The sequence below is a fragment of the Coregonus lavaretus genome (genome assembly GCF_964263955.1).
Source record: "Coregonus lavaretus genome assembly, chromosome: 33".
In the NCBI taxonomy this organism is placed as follows: domain Eukaryota; kingdom Metazoa; phylum Chordata; class Actinopteri; order Salmoniformes; family Salmonidae; genus Coregonus; species Coregonus lavaretus.
This window is the reverse complement of record NC_140020.1, coordinates 28,951,262-28,972,186: the sequence shown is the minus strand read 5'-3', so window position 1 is coordinate 28,972,186 and position 20,925 is coordinate 28,951,262. Positions and strand designations below refer to the sequence as shown.

The 20,925-nt window shown below is 43.3% G+C and overlaps 1 protein-coding gene across 1 annotated transcript in view; it reads left to right on the top strand.

Annotated features, from left to right (window-relative positions):
- cdc42bpab (CDC42 binding protein kinase alpha (DMPK-like) b) overlaps positions 1–20,925 on the top strand; it is a 90,374-nt gene that overhangs the window by 35,972 nt on the left and 33,477 nt on the right. The window contains exons 3-7 of the mRNA XM_084151330.1: positions 1,408–1,491; positions 9,248–9,343; positions 10,224–10,372; positions 17,645–17,738; positions 19,652–19,852. Of these exons, the coding sequence (XP_084007456.1) occupies positions 1,408–1,491; positions 9,248–9,343; positions 10,224–10,372; positions 17,645–17,738; positions 19,652–19,852 (624 nt within the window). The remainder of the gene's footprint in view (positions 1–1,407; positions 1,492–9,247; positions 9,344–10,223; positions 10,373–17,644; positions 17,739–19,651; positions 19,853–20,925) is intronic.

Below are 20,925 nucleotides of genomic sequence, written 5' to 3'. Positions count from 1 at the left end.
AGGAGTGAGGAGTGGGAAGAGAAAACGGAGGGGGAAAAGAGGACATCAGGATGTTTTTATTTCATCTCATTGTCAACTGAGAGCGAGATGGCGTCTGTCTGTGCGCTGGGAGAGAGATCTTGGCATCTGTGTGTGATGTTTGGGGTCTCCTGATGAATGTTTTTTATATCACTACAGCATAGAGCAGCCAGTCAGCCACCCTGCATGTCAAGCTCTCACACATATGTTTGAGTGGTGAAAGCTAAGAAAACAGGGAGGGAGGGAGTATACGCTATACACAGGGCCACTGCCAAGAACAGTCCTCTCCTCCTTTCCCCCCCATCAGTTCACCAGGGAGAAACACAAACAGCAGAGGAATGTTATCTTTGCATTTAGCGTTCTCCTTCTTTTTCTCCCGCTCATTTAATGGACTACAGGCTCCACTCGAGTGTGTGTGTTGCCTGAGTTTTTGTGTGTGTTGCATGTAATTTTCTGTGTGCGTTTCGTGTATGTGAATTGCGTATGTGTGCGTACATACATGCTTCCTTGTGTTTGTGTGACTGAGTGGATGATTGGTGGTTTAAATTCCTCCTGTGGCGGACGGAGGGAGTTGCGGGGAAGCTGAAGTGAAAAAGGCTTTCTCTTGTGTCTTCTGGCAGGCAGACAAGCAGGAGGGAGGAATCCTGCTAGCTGAAGTCATCTGGCCTTGAGTTGCAACTCAACTCGTTTTAGGAATGCTTTTGTTTACTACACTCAGGACTAACAATGGGGGCTGTCTATGGTTGCGTCAGAGACGTTAGCACGTAGCAGTAGCTTATCTAGATAGGTATCCTATCCTTGCTGGGTTGTTCCATTTGATTTCAATCACTTTTTGACCGCACCCCTTTTGATTTGAACGGAACTTTCCATACATATTTGCCCATGGTAGTAGTGTTTTTTTGCATACCCTACCATGAGTCATCCATGTCTTAATCACCAAAAATGTTACGTTTGATATAGTTTAAAAGCTCTGAGTTTTCTTGAAAAAAACGTTTTTATTCTTTAACATCAATTATCTAAACGCGTAAACTCTAATTGTTTTCATTTTCACATATGTTGTAGTTTAGACCCTACTTAACATAATCTCAGTTTTTTGTGTTGTACCCGCCATCAGTTGAAACACAGCATACTTTTGAATACAGGGTGGGTGTCATTTCAATCATAGAAATATAATTAAAAGAATGGACATATCCCTTCAGACCACTGCAATTAGCTGGTACATCATTGACATTTAATTTGAATTGACAAACTGAGATTCTACCTGAACTTCTTCCTATGGTTTGACCTATTGAACATGACAGGATAGATGTAATGAATATAGTGGATGGACACTTTCTCTCTTCTCCTCTAACTCTCCCTCTTTCTCCCTCTCTCCTCTGTTTCCTGTAGGTTGCTGTGGTCAAAGTGAAGAATGCAGACAAGGTGTTTGCCATGAAGATCCTCAACAAGTGGGAGATGCTGAAGAGAGCTGAGGTGAGCACTGGATACCACCAACAACAGCCATAGCATTACAGCAATAATCAGGGCTACATGCTAACAACAGCCATAACATTACAGCATTACTCAGGGCTAAATGCTAACAACAGCCATAGCTTTACAGCAGGGGTGTCAAACTCATTCCATGGAGGGCCTAGTGTCTGCTGGACACCTAGACAACCAGGGAGGCGAGTTCCTTATTAATTAGTGACCTTACTTCATCAATCAAGTACAAGTGAGGAGCGAAAATCCGCAGACACTTGGCCCTCCGTGGAATGAGTTTGATAGATGTGCTTTACAGCATTCCTCAGGGCTACATACTAACAGCTATAGCGTTACTCTTATAAAATGGGTTAAAATCATGTATAGTAACTAACCCTAGGTGTAAAATAGTAAATAATGGTTATTTCTCCGAAAGTTTTAAACTGTCAAGAGGAGTAAAACAAGGTTGTCAACTATTGGCATATCTATTTATTATGGCATTGAAATGTTAGCTATTAAAATCAGATCCAAAAAAAATATCAAGGGATTAGAAATCCAGGGCTTAAAAACAAAGGTGTCATTGTACACTGATGATTCATGTTTTATTTTAAATCCACAACTTGAATCCCTCCACAGCCTCATAGAGGATCTAGATAAATTTTCTAACCTCTCTGGATTACAACCAAATTATGATAAATGTACTATATTACGTATTGGATCACTAAAAAATAAAAAATTTACATTACCATGTAGTTGACCAATAAAATGGTCTGATGGTGATGTGGATATACTCGGAATACATATCCCAAATGAAATAAGTGATCTCACGCCAATAAATCTTAATAGAAAGTTAGCAAAAATAGATAAGATCTTGCTTCCATGGAAAGGTAAATACCTGCCTATTTGTGGAAAAATCACCCTGATTAACTCTTTAGTATTATCCCAGTTTACCTATTTGCTTATGGTCTTGCCTACGCCTAGCGAACAGTTTTTTTTAATTATATGAGAAAAAAATATTCCATTTTATTTGGAACGGCAAGCCAGACAAAATTAAACGGGCCTATTTATATAATGAATATGAATTCGGAGGACAGAAATGATTAAATATTAAAGCATTAGACCTATCACTAAAAGCTTCAGTCATACAAAAGTTATACTTAAATCCGAACTGGTTCTCTAGCAAATTAGTAAGATTGTCTCACCCCATGTTCAAGAATGGCCTTTTTCCCTTTATTCAGATTACAACCTCTCACTTTCAGTTATTTGAAAAGGAAATCATCTCCCAAATATCACTATTTCTAAAACAAGCCATAGAAAGTTGGTTGCAGTTTCAAGTTAATCCTCCAGAAACGACAGAAAAAATATGCAAAAAATATTGTGCTTAAACTTAAATATACTAATTGATAAAAAAAAAAAGGTATAATCTTCGTAAATGATATCATAGGTAGGGCTGGTGGAGCTGCACATGCAGCTAACAAAAACATGGAAATGTCTGCTCTACCCAAAATTACAACCAAATAATTGCAGCATTACCGCAAAAATGGAAGAGGAAAGTGGAAGGGGGAAAAAGTAAGGAAGTTGTCTGTCAGCCCTGCATTAAAGAACATAATTGGTTAAAGAAAATTGTGATAAATAAAAAAAGTATACCAGTTTCATTTAAGGACCAAAGGATTGACAGCCGTCCCATATAGATTGCAAAATAGTTGAAGAGATTTTCGACGTACTGATTCCATCGCATAGTGTTTATGAACTGATACGCAAAACGACACCGGATTCAAAACTTATACTTTTTTTATGTAAATTATTATACAAAATTCTTGCTACCAGTAGAATGTTATTTATATGGGGGATACAATCTTCCCAGCTCTGCAGATTTTGCTGCGAAGAGACAGAATCATTAGATCATTTGTTTTGGTACTGTTCATTTGTAGCTTGTTTTTGGTCACAGGTCCAGGAATGGCTGAAGGACTGCAATATTTACTTGGAGCTAACCCTGCAGATAGCATTACTGGGTGATCTGAAAAGTCATAGTCAATCGATCAATAATATAATAATACTTTTAGCAAAAATGTTTATTTTCAATTTACAATCTGTAGAAATAATGAGAAAAGAAGGGTTCAGAACTTTTGTGAAACATCACAGTACAGTTGAAAAATATATGGCAAATAGAAATCCAATATGGATGGTGTTAAGAGATAGATGGGTGGTGTTGAATGGAGTTGAAGGATGGGACTAATAACAACTAACAACAACTAATAACAACAAGATAACTAATGTAAAGCATACTGTGTCCATAATATGTATATAGGTTATAGGTTGAGAGCTTTTGTGAAAGAGCACAGTTAGAAAGTTATGGCATATAGAAGCTAACCGGATGGACATCATGAAAATGATCAGAGAGGTTGAGGGTAGAGGAAGTTCAGGAGTAAAAACAAACAAAATAGAATTATTGTAAAATTGACTGTGTCCATAAAATGTATATATTATGTATAAGCTGGAAGTAGAGGCCTAAGCATTGTTGTTCACTAGTTTACTCCAATTAGGGAAGGGGTGGTGGGTTTGGAAAGTAATAAAGGGAAATATATATTTTTAAAGGATATGTGTACAGTGGGGAGAACAAGTATTTAATACACTGCCGATTTTGCAGGTTTTCCTACTTACAAAGCATGTAGAGGTCTGTAATTTTTATCATAGGTACACTTCAACTGTGAGAGACGGAATCTAAAACAAAAATACAGAAAATCACATTGTATGATTTTTAAGTAATTAATTTGCATTTTATTGCATGACATAAGTATTTGATCACCTACCAACCAGTAAGAATTCCGGCTCTCACAGACCTGTTCGTTTTTCTTTAAGAAGCCCTCCCGTTCTCCACTCATTACCTGTATTAACTGCACCTGTTTGAACTCGTTACCTGTATAAAAGACACCTGTCCACACACTCAATCAAACAGATTCCAACCTCTCCACAATGGCCAAGACCAGAGAGCTGTGTAAGGACATCAGGGATACAATTGTAGACCTGCACAAGGCTGGGATGGGCTACAGGACAATAGGCAAGCAGCTTGGTGAGAAGGAAACAGCTGTTGGCGCAATTATTAGAAAATGGAAGAAGTTCAAGATGACGGTCAATCACCCTCGGTCTGGGGCTCCATGCAAGATCTCACCTCGTGGGGCATCAATGATAATGAGGAAGGTGAGGGATCAGCCCAGAACTACACGGCAGGACCTGGTCAATGACCTGAAGAGAGCTGGGACCACAGTCTCAAAGAAAACCATTAGTAACACACTACACCGTCATGGATTAAAATCCTGCAGCGCACGCAAGGTCCCCCTGCTCAAGCCAGTGCATGTCCAGGCCCGTCTGACGTTTGCCAATGACCATCTGGATGATCCAGAGGAGGAATGGGAGAAGGTCATGTGGTCTGATGAGACAAAAATTGAGATTTTTGGTCTAAACTCCACTCGCCGTGTTTGGAGGAAGAAGAAGGATGAGTACAACCCCAAGAACACCATCCCAACCGTGAAGCATGGAGGTGGAAACATCATTCTTTGGGGATGCTTTTCTACAAAGGGGACAGGACGACTGCACCGTATTGAGGGGAGGATGGATGGGGCCATGTATCACGAGATCTTGGCCAACAACCTCCTTCCCTCAGTAAGAGCATTGAAGATGGATCGTGGCTGGGTCTTCCAGCATGACAACGACCCGAAACACACAGCCAGGGCAACTAAGGAGTGGCTCCGTAAGAAGCATCTCAAGGTCCTGGAGTGGCCTAGCCAGTCTCCAGATCTGAACCCAATGGAACATTTTTGGAGGGAGCTGAAAGTCTGTATTGCCCAGCGACAGCTCCGAAACCTGAAAGATCTGGAGAAGGTCTGTATGGAGGAGTGGGCCAAAATCCCTGATGCAGTGTGTGCAAACCTGGTCAAGACCTACAGGAAACGTATGATCTCTGTAATTGCAAACAGGTTTCTGTACCAAATATTAAGTTCTGCTTTTCTGATGTATCAAATACTTATGTCATGCAATAAAATACAAATTAATTATTAAAAATCATACAATGTGATTTTCTGGATTGTTGTTTTAGATTCCGTCTCTCACAGTTGAAGTGTACCTATGATAAAAATTACAGACCTCTACATGCTTTGTAAGTAGGAAAACCTGCGAAATCGGCAGTGTATCAAATACTTGTTCTCCCCACTGTATGTATATGTATGTTTGTGTATATGAATGTGTATGTATGTATGTATGTATGTTTGTGTGTGTGTGTGTGTGTGTATATATATATATATATATGGTACAGCATATATGGTATGCTGTACCATATATATATATATTTATTTGCGAGATAAAAAAACATATGGGGGATTGGAAGTGATGCAGACAATTACATTGATGGAAGTTACAATCTATCTGCAATATTAAAGCTGATCTACCCCCCCCCAAAAAACAACAACAACAACAGCCCTACCATTACAGTAGGGTTACATGCTAGCAACAGCCCTACCATTACAGTAGGGCTACATGCTAACAACAGCTCTACATTACAGTAGGGCTACATGCTAACAACAGCTCTACATTACAGTAGGGCTACATGCTAGCAACAGCCCTACCATTACAGTAGGGTTACATGCTAGCAACAGCCCTACCATTACAGTAGGGCTACATGCTAACAACAGCTCTACATTACAGTAGGGCTACATGCTAACAACAGCTCTACATTACAGTAGGGCTACATGCTAGCAACAGCCCTACCATTACAGTAGGGTTACATGCTAACAACAGCCCTACCATTACAGTAGGGTTACATGCTAACAACAGCCCTACCATTACAGTAGGGCTACATGCTAGCAACAGCCCTACCATTACAGTAGGGCTACATGCTAACAACAGCTCTACATTACAGTAGGGTTACATGCTAACAACAGCTCTACATTACAGTAGGGCTACATGCTAGCAACAGCCCTACCATTACAGTAGGGTTACATGCTAACAACAGCCCTACCATTACAGTAGGGTTACATGCTAACAACAGCCCTACCATTACAGTAGGGCTACATGCTAGCAACAGCCCTACCATTACAGTAGGGTTACGTGCTAACAACAGCCCTACCATTACAGTAGGGCTACATGCTAACAACAGCCCTACCATTACAGTAGGGCTACATGCTAACAACAGCCCTACCATTACAGTAGGGCTACATGCTAACAACAGCCCTACCATTACAGTAGGGCTACATGCTAACAACAGCCATAGCATAGGATTTAAGTTAAACTAAACCTAGCAATGAAAACACCATGGTGACCATTTTTAACTATTAAGATAATTGCAACCATTGTTGCATTACTTGAGTCCAACTAGTCAATGTTCTTTTGGGAGACAAAAACACATACTTGGTTTCATATCCTTCAGACTAAATGCATTCCCAACCATCAGATGTTACTGTATCTTGTTCATAGCATACAGAGAAAAATAAATCATGGTCAAAAATTAATGTGATGTTGAATGAACTGTCATAAGTATAATATTGCCTGTTTCCCTCAGTCTCACCTGGCCTGAACTTAACTGAGCTAATCAAAAACTAATTGTTTAAGAAAAACAAAACAAAAAAAACTGCCATAGCATTACAACACTACTTAGGACTAAATGCTAACTGGAGATAGCATTATGTAACTCTGTCTTTTGCATAAAACATGCATTACATAAAACATGCGAAGCAAGATTTTCATTATATTTTCAATTATGTGTGCAAGTCTCAAGTTTAGAGTATTAAATGTGAAATTGATTACATCACTTCCTTATTTATTTTTGATTTTTTTACCATGTGAGGTGTGTACAGTATATCTATTACTGCTCTGTGCTTTTCTCATTGGCCTCCCCTGACAGTCATGCAGACATTCACAGTGGTGCCTGTGTGTGTGTGCTTGCGCGTGTTTGTGTGTAGAAGTTCCCAGAACTACCCACTGTGTGTCTGGCTTTCTCTGGACATGGGAAACTGTCTGCAATAACAAACCTTCAGAGTCAAACCCATGTACTACTACTACTACTACTACTACTAATGCAGACCTTTACATACACTACAGGACCAAATGTGGACAGCAGGTGTATGTGGACACCTGCTCATCGAACATCTCATTCCAAAATCATCTGCATTAATATGGAGTTGGTCTCCCCTTTGCTGCTATAGCAGCCTCCACTCTTCTGGGAAGGCTTTCCACTAGATGTTGGAACATTGCTGCAGTGACTTGCTTCCATTCAGCCACGAGCATTAGTGAGGTCAGGCGATTAGGCCTGGCTCGCAGTCGGCGTTCCAATTCATCCCAAAGTTGTTCAATGGGGTTGAGGTCAGGACTCTGCGGAGGCCAGTCAAGTTCTTCCACACCTATCTCAACAAACCATTTCTCTATGGACCTTGCTTTGTGCATGGGGGCATTGTCATGCTGAAACAGGAAAGGGCCTTCCCCAAACTGTTGCCACAAAGTTGGAAGCACAGAATAGTCTAGAATGTAATTGTATGCTGTAGCGTTAAGATTTCCCTTCGCTGGAACTAAGGGGCCTAGCTCGAACCATGAAAAACAGCCCCAGACCATTATTCCTCTTCCACCAAACTTTACAGTTAGCACTATGCATTGGGGCAGGTAGTGTTCTCCTGGCATCCGCCAAACCCAGATTCGTCCGTCGGACTGCCAGATGGTGAAGCGTGATTTATCACTCCAGAGAACGCGTTTCCGCTGCTCTAGAGTCCAATGGCGGCGAGCGTTACACCACTCCAGCTGATTCTTGGCATTGCGCATGGTTATCTTAGGCTTGGGTGCGGCTGCTCGGCCATGGAAACCCATTTCATGAAGCTCCCGACAAACAGTTCTTGTGCTGACGTTGCTTCCAGAGGCAGTTTGGAACTCTGTAGTGAGTGTTGCAACCGAGGACAGACCATTTTTACTCGCTATGCGCTTCAGCACTCGGCTGTCCCGTTCTGTGAGCTTGTGTGGCCTACCACTTCGCAGCTGAGCCGTTGTTGCACCTAGACGTATCCACTTCACAATAACAGCACTTACAGTTGACCTGGGCAGCTCTAGCAGGGCAGCAATTTGACAAACTGACTTGTTGGAAAGGTGGCATCCTATGACAGTGCCACGTTGAAAGTCACTGAGCTCTTCAGTAAGGCCGTTCTACTACCAATGTAGAGATTGCATGGCTCTGTGCTCGATTTTATATACCTGTCAGCAACGGGTGTGGCTGAAATAGCCGAATCCACTAATTTGAAGAGGTGTCCACATACTTTTGTATATATAGTGTAGTCTAGCTACAGGCAGAGCACAGAGGCTGGCTTGCTCATAGAGTTAGAATGAGCTTTCCCTTTGTCCACAAGTTTGTTAGAAAGTGTAATTGAATTTATATACTTAATTGACCCCCAAACGTTCTGAAAGGGGGTTTCCCACGTAGAGATAGACTCAAAAGATTATATTTCTATGGTTTCCCACCACTAGCAGACACAGGAATTCAGTACACACACAAGTTTGAACAGTGCTTGACTTCGATTGAAATCGGTTGAACTCTGCAATACTTTTTAGCTGATATTCTATAAGGTGCAGGAAGTCAATCAGAATAAAATTTGAGGTGCCGGTCCTCAGTTCTGGTGAGCTCCTGCCCAAAAGAATCACTGGGTTGGACCAAAGAGTGATGGCGCATAGTGTGTGCCAATGAGAGTAGCTACATTCTATTCATTCTGTTTGTATGACGGTTGCCCTTTGACCTCTCCCTCAGACGGCGTGTTTCCGGGAGGAGCGGGACGTGCTGGTCAACGGGGACAGCCAGTGGATCACCACCCTGCACTACGCCTTCCAGGACGACAACAACCTAGTAAGATCTCCACTAACTTCAAACGTTTCATAGGCTTTCAATATACTGTATGTCAATGAGTTTCATATGGTGACCACTTGAGCATGAGGAGGCTAAAGAATAGTGATGGGTCAGCTGATTGACTAAGCAGCATTCTAATGGACTCTCAATTGCTCCAACTGTTTCTCCGACTGCCCTTCCCCCTTTCACATTTCAAGGCTTGCGACCCAAATGGCACCCTGTTCCATATTTATTTAGTGGGCCTGGTCCAAAGTAGTGCACTCAATAGGGAATATGGTGCCATTTGGGACGTAAGCCAAATGGCAGGGGTGCTGGGCACTCCCATAACGATTGTTAACCTGGACATGCCCCTCAGTGTTGCAAATGTGACATTTGGTCCAGCATGTTATCTTTATGTCAATCCCAAGAGTCAATGTGTAATTGAAACCATGCATGGATCCATGTTGGAACGCTACCCCTCCATCCATTTCCCCATTTTCATGTTTTCAGTATGTTTTAAGGGGTTGTGGCGGTTTGCTTCCCAAATGGCGCCCTATTCCCTTTATAGTGCACTACTTTTGACCGGGGCAAAAGGCTCTGGGCAAAAGTAGTGCGGTATATAGTAGAATATGGTGCTGTTTGGGATGTACACAAGCTGTAAAGAGGCCGGGAGGAAGTAAGTAATAGGATGACAGTTGAGGGTAAAGGAGTGATAGATTAGGTTGAGAGAATGGCAGGAGGAGGAAGAAGAGTAAGGAGAACGGGGTAGGGCCTAAAGAAAGTAAAGATGGAGGGAGGAAGTTGAGGAATACAGAGAATGTTACTTGTACACTATCATACAGTCAAATTATTATCACTACATTGTCAGTGATAATAATATGATACTTTCCCCTCTCTACAGTATCTGGTGATGGATTACTATGTGGGTGGGGACCTGCTCACCCTGCTTAGTAAGTTTGAAGACCGGCTGCCAGAGGACATGGCTAGATTCTACCTAGCTGAGATGGTGCTGGCTATTGACTCAGTGCACCAACTGCACTACGTCCACAGGTGAGTCACTCTCACACACACACACGTGAGCGTTTGTTAACGTGTGTTGTATTAATGACTCATGAAGATTCATTTGTCCAAGCCACCTGTATGATCACTGAAATATTTGGCTCCTTTGTGGCTCTAAAGCTAGGTATTGTATCTCCCGAGTGGCGCAGTGGTCTAAGGCACTGCATCGCAGTGCTAGCTGTGCCACTAGAGATCCTGGTTCAAATCCAGGCTCTGTCGTAGCCGGCCGCGACCGGGAGACCCACGGGGCGGCGCACAATTGGCCCAGCGTCGTCCAGGGTAGGGGAAGGAATGGCCGGCAGGGATGTAGCTCAGTTGGTAGAGCATGGTGTTTGCAACGCCAGGGTTGTGGGTTCGATTCCCACGGGGGGCCAGTATGAAAAATAAAAATGTATGCACTCATTAACTGTAAGTCGCTCTGGATAAGAGCGTCTGCTAAATGACTAAAATGTAATGTAAATGTATTCAAAATATGACCTTCCTTAGAAAAGAGAAAGTGTGATCACATATGTCAAGTCACATTAACATAATAATAATATATACCATTTAGCAGATGCTTTTATCCAAAGCGAATTAGTCATGTTTGCACACATTTTTTAACGTACTGGTGGTCCCGGGAATCAAACCCACTATCCTGCCGTTGCAAGCGCCATGCTCTACCAACTGAGCAAAACTCTCAAAATCTAAATAGATGTGTTGTGGTGGTCCCCTGATTAACGCCCTGGCTGTGAGGGAGTATTGTGATAAGGGATGTGACAGCCAATAGGAAAAGCCCTCAGCCTCAAAGGCTCATGGGATATCTGGTGCCCGTGTGGTGGAAATCACTCTCCCTCTCACACACAGGAAGTGGTCACCAGACTTCATCTGCATAATTACTCTCTTGACTCTGAAGAGGCCTCGGACCAACAATTTGTTTGTGTCCCCAAAAGCGAGGGAGAGGGAGGGAGGGCTGTAAATAGAGGACAGAGGAGAGAGAGAGGGGAAGAGACTGATAGGGAGAGGGAGGGGAGAGAGAGGACAAAGAGAGATAGAGGAGAGGACGGATAGAGGGAGGAACAGAAGAGAGGGGAGGGAAAGAGGCACACAGGAGTTAGGGTGTGCCTGGCTGGCCTGTAGTAGCATTGATCTCCCATATCAGAGCAGTAGTATAGACTCAGTGTAGCATTGGGGACCCACTAATTGTATGGTGTTTTAGGGGGAGGCAGTGGGGGGAGGGGTGGTGGTGGTGGTGGTTGACTTGTCATTCCCCTTTGAGGCCCTCTGAGACGTTTTGGGACGGTAATGACATGGTGCACGGGGGTGTGGTGTGTGTGTGTGTGGGGGGTGGTGGGGGTGTGGTGGGCCCTCTCATGAGAGATTGGCACGCTTGGTATGTGGAGGGTGGATACAGCAAGGGAAGGTCCCCTGTTCTCTCTCTCTGTCTGTGTGTGTGTGTGTGTGTGTGTGTGTGTGTGTGTGTGTTTTGCTGTGGGTGTGACTTACTGAAAGGACATTGCATTAGGCTAATCCTGTAATTTATCTAATATAATGCCCATTAGAATAGCTTGAATCAGTGCATATAGGCCACATTTCTGAAATAAGGATGGCCTAGTTATAGAAATGGTCTATGTAAGTCAAATAGTTCAGTCCTGTCTATGTTAAGTACCGCTGTAAGCATAATGCCTTGTCAGTGCCACTGAAACATAGCACACTGTTATAGCTCACTGTTATAACCTAATGGTTAAATGAAATGTTTCTTTTAGTTTTTTTTTACAGAGTGTAGTGGCTATCCCCCTCCTCATTAGTCAGTCTCTAGTGTGTGTGTGTGTGTGTGTGTGTGTGTGTGTGTGTGTGTGTGTGTGTGTGTGTGTGTGTGTGTGTGTGTGTGTGTGTGTGTGTGTGTGTGTGTGTGTGTGTGTGTGTGTGTGTGTGTGTGTGTGTGTGTGTGTGTGTGTGTGTGTGTGTGTGTGTGTGAGGCTGATCAGTGGTCAGTGATCTGCATGACCTCCCACAGGGACTAGCAAACACTTCAATGGACCAACTCAGCATGACCTAGCTCACTGTTAGCAGGGCCAGCATCTGGCCTGTGTGTGTGTGTGTGTGTGTCAGTGTTGTTTGTGTCAGTCATTGTGTGTGTGCACGTGTGTCATGTGTGCTATGCACATGCCTGTGTGTGTGTGTGTGTGTGTGTGTGTGTGTTTCTCTCTATTGATCAGGGCCATATGTGTGTTATATTATTGATCAGGACCATGTGTGCTCTACAGCCCTGTTTCCTCCCAATGATCTAAGGGACCAACCTCTTTCATCAGACGGACCACTGCACTGACCACTGGCCACAGACATCTCATTACCTGTTAATATCATAAAGCCACCATGGTAACAGTGGCAGGAACAATGCCCTGTTTGATGTTGTAGAAATGTTCATAAAAGGTACCTAAATCAGCAACGGCCAATGGTGTGTATATGTATGTAAGGTATGTATGTACGGTATGTATGCGCGTGCGTCCAAACAGTGGTGATGAGGTCCCATAGAACCCTGTGTGTGTGTGTGTTTGTCTGTGTCCCTTTCCCTATCTCTGTCCCTATTTCCGTAAGGAGACGTGGTGTGTGTGTGTGTGTGTGTGTCTGCTTGTTTGTGTGCTGGGGTGGATTGGCCATCTGGCAATTCTAGCAATTGCCAGATGGGCTGGACAATTTTTTTGTTGGGTGGGCTGGTCGGAATTGACCCCCCCCCCAAATGAAACAATGAAAAAGGTGACATGGCTGGCGGCTCATGGGCCTGCTAAAATGTTTTTTTTTTTTTTTTTTATCTATAATGAGCCACTTGGCCCTACCAAGATGGGCCAGCCCGGTTTTCTGATAAACTGAGCTGAGGTCACTTAAACTCTCATTCAAAGTCAAACGCGGCATCAGCAAAGAGCCCTGCTCCAACTATGTCATCAGTTAGACAGCCAAGTTCATGGATCATAAAAAAAGGGTGCCTATAAATGTAGCACATTCTACATTGTCACCTCACTCATGATTTGGTCAAACAGTAAAGTGCAATATCCTCATGATTCCTGTAATGAAGGTATCTGCCCTGTGCCCTCAGTGGGGCCTGCTGCTGTAATGAGCGAGCCACTCTCCTCTCCCCCCATGTGTTCGAGATAAAAATGCATTCTGATCGTATAACATTTCAAAATGCAATTGTGAGAAAAACACAGCTTCGGATTCTTCGTCCCCTTGTCCCTGTTGAAGAGAGGAGGGTCTCAGCTTTCTGTAGGGATAATTTATTTCTCAACTCTCCATTTTAAGCTCAATAGCAACTATTTTACAACCAAGATATTTGATATGGCTTTGAGATATGGACCGGCGCGGATGTGCAAAATGTGCACCAGCTGTTGCGAGGGCATAGGCCTATAGGTCTCATGTGTAGTAGCCTACAACTGCAACGTGTTTTTAGGACATAACATTTACTGTTGGATGAATACATGGCTACTAGCAGTGGGTATTATATTTAGTTAGCGATCTAGTTAATGTGCTTTGAGTGTCCACTTCTCAGGTGTTAAACCCCAAATTGAATTAGCCTAAGATATTTGTTAGTACACATAAATATGTATGTAATTCATAAAAAAAAAAAAAAAAAAAAAAATGGAAATTCTGTAGTTCTATTTTGACAGTAAAGTATAGCAACTAGCCTTGTCAACCCAAAATGTATGACAATCATTGGATTAGGTTGCACATAAAAATATATTTAATCATGCATTCCTGCTTGGACGAGTTAGATGAAACAACCTATTTCTTGAATACCTTAGTAGTCTGTTTATCATACTTCTTAATACAACACTATTAATTACTTTATGATTACTCATGATTTGGGTCCGACCAAATCATTGGCTGGTGCCACTAACTGTAAAAGTTGGTGGCACCAGTGACACCAGGAGAAAATGTTAGTCTGGAGCCCTGTAATAGTAATGAACACTTAGGATAGGTGTAGATTCATGGGAACACATAAGAGATGCACTAATTTGCAATATAGCCATTAGCTTGGCTTTTATAACGTCTAAGGTAGGCTTGGGCAGTATCCATATTGTCATACCTAACATCCCAGGATATTCTGTAATACCAGCACTGAACCGGCACTGAACGCCACTGTGCCCCTGAGATCCGTAGGTTAGCAATGCTAACAAGTACATGTAAAAGGTTGAGGGAGAGTGCAATTTGCATGCTGACAACAGGAATGTCCATTAGAGCTGTTGCCAGAGAATTGAATGTTCATTTATCTACCATAAGCCGCCTCCAACGTTGTTTTAGAGAATTTGGCAGTATGTCCAACCAGCCTCACAACCACAGACCACGTGTAACCACACCAGCCCGGGACCTCCACATCCGGCTTCTTCACATGCGGGATCGTCTGAGACCAGCCACCCTGACAGCTGAAGAGTATTTCTGTCTCTAATAAAGCCCTTTTGTGGGAGAAAAACTCATTCTGATTGGCTGGGCCTGGCTCCCCAGTGGGTGGGCCTATGCCCTCCCAGGCTCACCCATGGCTGCGCCCCTGCCCAGTCATGTGAAATCCATATATTAGGGCCTAATTAATTTATTTCAATTGACTGAACAGTAACTCAGTAAAATTGTTGAAATTGTTCCATGTTGCGTTTATATTTCTGTTTAGTATATTTGCAGGACAGTCATCCCTGTTTAGGTTATACAAGTAACTCAAAAATGCTAGCCAGTTTGCTGCACGCACAAAATAAATATTGGACAGTCAGGCTGTATCCAGGAGGAGATACTCTGATGTTACCAAGTGAAGCATGATTTTGCAAGATGCCTTGCACTTAGCAAGATAGCTAACTAGCTACTAAATTAGCAAACCAAATGCAGAACTGCAGAGCATTTAGCAAATTTTTGACAGTTAACTTAATAGTTATAAGATATCTAGCTGGCAAACATTTAGTTGTGAATTCCATACTGTAACTAGATCACCTGGCGTGTGCTGCACAACAGTGAGTGACTCAAGGCTCCGGTCTCTTCATTGTGCGCTTGTAAACAAACACCATGTGACTGGGGACTACCGGTAAGATTCATAATGAAAAGTTATGTGACGGGTGAAATGAAGAACGCAATATTCTTTATCTCCAAATGTATTGCACAAGTTGACTGCAGGTATTTACCTAAAAAGTAGCTACAAATATTCCAATGTATAAAATTTCAAAAATAAAAAATAGTTTCAACGGTATTGAAAAAGCATCCCATAGCTATTTCCAAATACCCCGGTGTACGGTATACTGCCCAAGCCTAGTATAAGGCTTAAGCAGACAGGTAAACAGACAGACAGAGAACAAGAAGAAGCACAGAGTGACAGCAGAGAAGATGCTGAGACAGCACAACAGGGAGGCAAACCGAGTTGGCGACGCACGCAGTGATGTGGGCTTGTGTGGATAAAATGCCAGGGCCGAATTCTTGTCCGAGTCCGCCCCTGTGTGTGTGTGTGTGTGGTGCCAGATGGCCCTCACAGATGGATGCTGTTGAGGTCTTAAAGGAGATTACCTCCCTCTATTCTCAGCCCCACTGCTCCTTCCTTAAGACCGCAGGAGCCCTGACCTGCCTGAGACAGAGCAGCCTAATTAGCAACGCGCTACGCTAACTAGCTTAGCATTAGCATCCCCTGTGTTTTTTCTAGGGGCGCAACTGCTAATGTTGTTAGCCATGTTAGCCAGGCTAGTCTGCCCTGGAGTCATTAACCTGCCCACACCGCCCACTGTCAAGTCACCGCGGTCCGACAGGGAGGGACGGAGGGAGGAATGAGAGTTTGGATGGGAGAAAAGGAGAGGAGGAAGAGAGAGAGGGAATGTCAGAGAGCGACAGAGAGGGGGGTGGATAAAGACAGAGGGAGGTAGAGATGAGGCAAGCGAAAGAGACAGGGAGGGATAGAGATGGAGGGAAAGATGGGTGGTAGCCATGTTCTGTTTGTTTGATCTCTGCTTGTTAGTGGCTCAGGGTTTCACTGGGTACTAATTGGTTTATTTTTAGGAACAAACACACAGAGAGAGCGAGAGAGGCAGGCAGGCTAGGGCCAGGTTTGAGCCTATAAGGAAAGTGAGAGGTTGGAGACACCCACAGAGGTGTTAAGTAGAGGAGCAGAGGTGTGGAGAGAGGTGCACACTGGGAAACAGAGTTTGTACTGAAGAGAAGGCATGTCAGTGATCAGTCAAAGACACAGTTAAAGACATGGTTGGGCAGAATGACAACACATAAATTACTTAATTGTATCGTTATAGCTAAACTTGAGCCGAATGTAAGTAGGTCTACTTTGTAGGAGGGTGTTGTGTTGCTGTACCTTTTAGCCCATTGACTTGATTCAACATGAAAAGAAAGGCTCCTTCTCTCTGTGTCTTTCGTCTGAATCCCAAATGGCATCAAGAGCTATTCCCTATTAAGTGCATTACTTTTGACCAGGGCCACTAGGGCTCTGGTCAACTTGTCAAAAGATAGTGCACTTTGTAGGAATATGGTGCAATTTTGACCGCAGCCTCAGTATCCTGCTGTCCAGTGAGAAGCCTTTGTTATTTTGGTTCAGGGCGAACCGTATGGGGGAACCCCTCCCCCCCCTCCAAACCCTCTCAGCAAGCCAGGGCTTCTGTTTACCTCTCTATGCACATGCTTATGAGTAGGGGGTAACCCCCTTACACTCCTCCCTCCGCAGAGAAGGGTGTACTGTACCCCCATACTGCCACCTACACCCCTCCCTCCAACTAGAACCCTCCCAACTTGTGTTGTGCGGGTGCGTCACTGGGATTTGCTTCAGCTACACTGGTATGTTTTGTGCATTAATAGTGTATTGATAAGGGGACCAGTGGAGACACGGGCTTGACATTGTCTGCATTAAGTGGGATGTAAAGCCTTCTCGGAATTGTGGTCAGGACAGGGTCTCCTGGTCAGGGAGCGTGTGTGTAACCCTGTGAGGGGCCTGCCCTATTGGGAATAGAGGCAGCAAGGGCGGGGCACGGACCAAATAAACACAAGACTTCATGAGGGGAGATGTGAAGGCATCCAGGAGAAAACACACTCTCTCTACAGAACCAAAATCTCTCTCTCTCCTTCACACACAGTCTCTTTCTCTCACACCAAACAATCACTAGTGTTGCGTTAAAGTTGTTTTCGCTCTCTTTCATTCTCATTCCCAGTCTCCCCTTCTGGGATATAAGTGTATTTCGTTTTATTCCACTCCTGCTTCCTCCATCCATCCTTCTTCCTCTGAGGTATCAGTATATTTAGTTTGGTGTCTCTGTCTGTCTCTCTCAGGGACATCAAGCCAGACAACATCCTGATGGATATGAACGGCCACATCCGCTTGGCTGACTTTGGCTCCTGCCTTAAACTCATGGAGGACGGCACGGTGAGCACACACACACGTACACACACCGCTATGTTCCAAACCAAACACCTCCAAACCACCAACCAATCAACCCCCGACCCCCTCTAGGCCTCCCCTCTGGCGGATTTCATGGCTCTGCCTGTGGTTAAGACACTTCCTCTAGTTGAGCTGCTCCAAAGGGGTTGGCTACTTGGCTTTGATGAATGAGTTGAGACCTTAGAGGACCTGTCTCTCTAAAGCTGCTGTGACTGATGCTCCTTTGGCCCAGTCTCAATTAAGTATTATTTATGTAGTATGAACTCTATGGCATGGCCTTGTTCAGGTTTGGTGGACGTATTTGACTCCAAACTCACTGTAGACATGCAATTAACATCTCCTGATTACAAATTAATGCTCCAGATGATACACTGCCTTCAGAAAGTATTCATGCCCCTTATTATTCCAAATTATGTTGTGTTAAAGACTGAATTCAACATTGATTAACTGTTTCTCACATCTACACAGAATACCCCAATAATGACAAGGTGAAAACATGTTTTTAGACATTTTAGCACATTTATTCAAAATGAAATACAGAAATATCTAATTTACATAAGTATTCACACCCCTGAGTCAATACGATTACAGCTTTGAGTCGTCTTGGGTATGTCTGTATCAGCTTTGCACATCTGGATTTGAGGATTTTCTCCTATTCTTCCTTGCAGATTTTCTCAAGCTATGTTAAAATAGATGGGGAGTGGCGGTGAACAGTAATCTTCAAGTCTTTCCACAGATTTTCAATGGGATTCAAGTCTGGGCTTTGGCTGAGCCACTCAAGGACTTTCACATTCTTGTTTTGAAGCCATTCCACCATTGCTTTGGCTGTATGCTTGGAGTCATTGTCCTTTTTGGAACTTAAATCTTTGCCCCCAGTCTAAGGTCGTTTGCACTCTGTAGCAGGTTCTCATCAAGGATTTGCCTGTATTTGGCTCCATTCATTGTTCCCTCTATCCTTACCAGTCTCCCAGTCCCTGCCACTGAAAAGCATCCCCATAGCATGATGCTACCACCACCATGCTTCACATAGCGCTCTGCATTCAGGCCATAAAGTTACAATATTGTCTCATCAGACCACAGAATATTTTGCCTTATGCTCTCTTTCATGTGCCTTTTTGCAAACTCCAGACGTGCTGTCATCTGCTTTTTTCTCAGGAGTAGCTTCCATCTGGCCACTCTCCCATAAAGCCCAGATTGGTGAATTGCTGTAGAAACTGTTGTTATTCTGTCAGGTTCTCCCATCTAAGCCAAGGAACTCTATTTCTGTCAGAGTGGTCATTGGGTTCTTGGTCAAGGTCCTTCTTGCCCGGTTGCTCAGTTTGATCGAACGGCCAGCTCTAGGCAGAGTCTGGGTAGTTCCATATTTTTACAATTTCTCAAATATGGAGACCACTGTGCTCTTGGAAAATGTCAACACTCTAGAAATTGTTTTATACCCTTCCCCAGATATACTGTATGCCTTATCACAATTCTATCTCGAAGATCTACGGACAGTTCCTTGGACTTTATGGTTTAGTTTCTGCTCTGACATGCACTGTCAACAATGAGACCTGACAGTATATAGACAGGTGTGTTTCTTTCTAAGTCATGTCCAAACAATTGAATGAGCCACAGGTGGACTCCAATCAAGTTGTAGTGACATCTCAAGGATGATCAAAGGAAATTGGATGCACCTGAGCTCAATTTGGAGTGTCATAGCAAAGGGGTATTAATATTTGTGCATCCATGTTTCTAAAAACATGTTTTCACTTTGTCATTATGTGGAATAAATCAAGGGGTATGAATACTTTCTCAAGGCACTGTAAATAAAGTATTATATTATTTATATGGTTGATCCCTCATGTCATCCATCCATCCACTCACTAATCGATTAATCTCCTGTGCCTGGTCTCCCTCAGGTCCAGTCGTCGGTTGCCGTGGGGACCCCGGACTACATCTCTCCGGAGATCCTGCAGGCGATGGAGGATGGGAAGGGGAAGTATGGTCCTGAATGTGACTGGTGGTCCCTGGGAGTGTGCATGTACGAGATGCTCTATGGGGAGACCCCCTTCTATGCAGAGTCACTGGTGGAGACCTACGGCAAGATCATGAACCACAAGGTGAGGAGGGCTGGTTAGTGGCTGATAGTGACTTGTAATGACATTGTACTTATTGTACCAAAACCCATCTTGAATAAGACATTTTTTTTTTATTCAAACCTTTGTTCAAGACAAGTGTGATTGTTTAGGTGTTGTTGGAGTCTTTGGTGTTAGGCTGAAGTTTGAATTTGTATGTTCTAGGTACTTTCTGTTTCATAGAGTTAGTTTTATTCTTTCTGACAACAAAGCGTTCAACTCTTCCTTCTTCTCTACCCCTTGCTTCTCCTTTCTCCTTTCCATCGTCCGACAGGAGGAGTTAGGTGCTGCTGTGAGTGTTTATTTTTGGGGGTCTGATTGCCCAGTCCCAAATGGACCCCTATTCCCTACCCCCTATGCACTTCTAGATTCCTCTCAGATCTCCACAAGCGCATAGGGGGTAGGTCGCTTGGGGTCGATTTGGGACTGGGTCTGAGTGTTTGTCGTTAAAGTTTGAGTATGTTCTGTTCAGGGGATGGATGTATCAAGCGATTTAGAATAGGAATGCTGGTCTAAGATCAGTTTAGCCTTTTAGATCATAATGAATGAGATTATATGGACAGATGGGACCTGATCCTAGATTAGCACTACTCTGAGACGATTGATACATACGACCCCAGGTCTGTTCATAGTTAGTTTCAGCCTATCCTGACTCCAAACCACTCCGCTCTACCTTCCTAACTCTGCCCCCTCTCCCTTTCCATCACCTTTCAACTATACCTTCACCCGGCAGCCATATTGGCTGGAAGAATGCCTTAAGTGTGTGCATCAAACCATCTTGCATAGAACTATACTGCTTTCTACTGCAATAGGGGAAACATGCATGGGCTATATGAAACAAAAATATATATATATACACTACCGGTCAAAAGTTTTAGAACACCTACTCATTCAAGGGTTTTTCTTTATTTTTACTATTTTCTACATTGTAGAATAATAGTGAAGACATCAAAACTATGAAAGAACACATATGGAATCATGTAGTAACCGAAAAAGTGTTAAACAAATCAAAATATATTTCATATTTGAGATTCTTTAAATAGCCACCCTTTGCACGC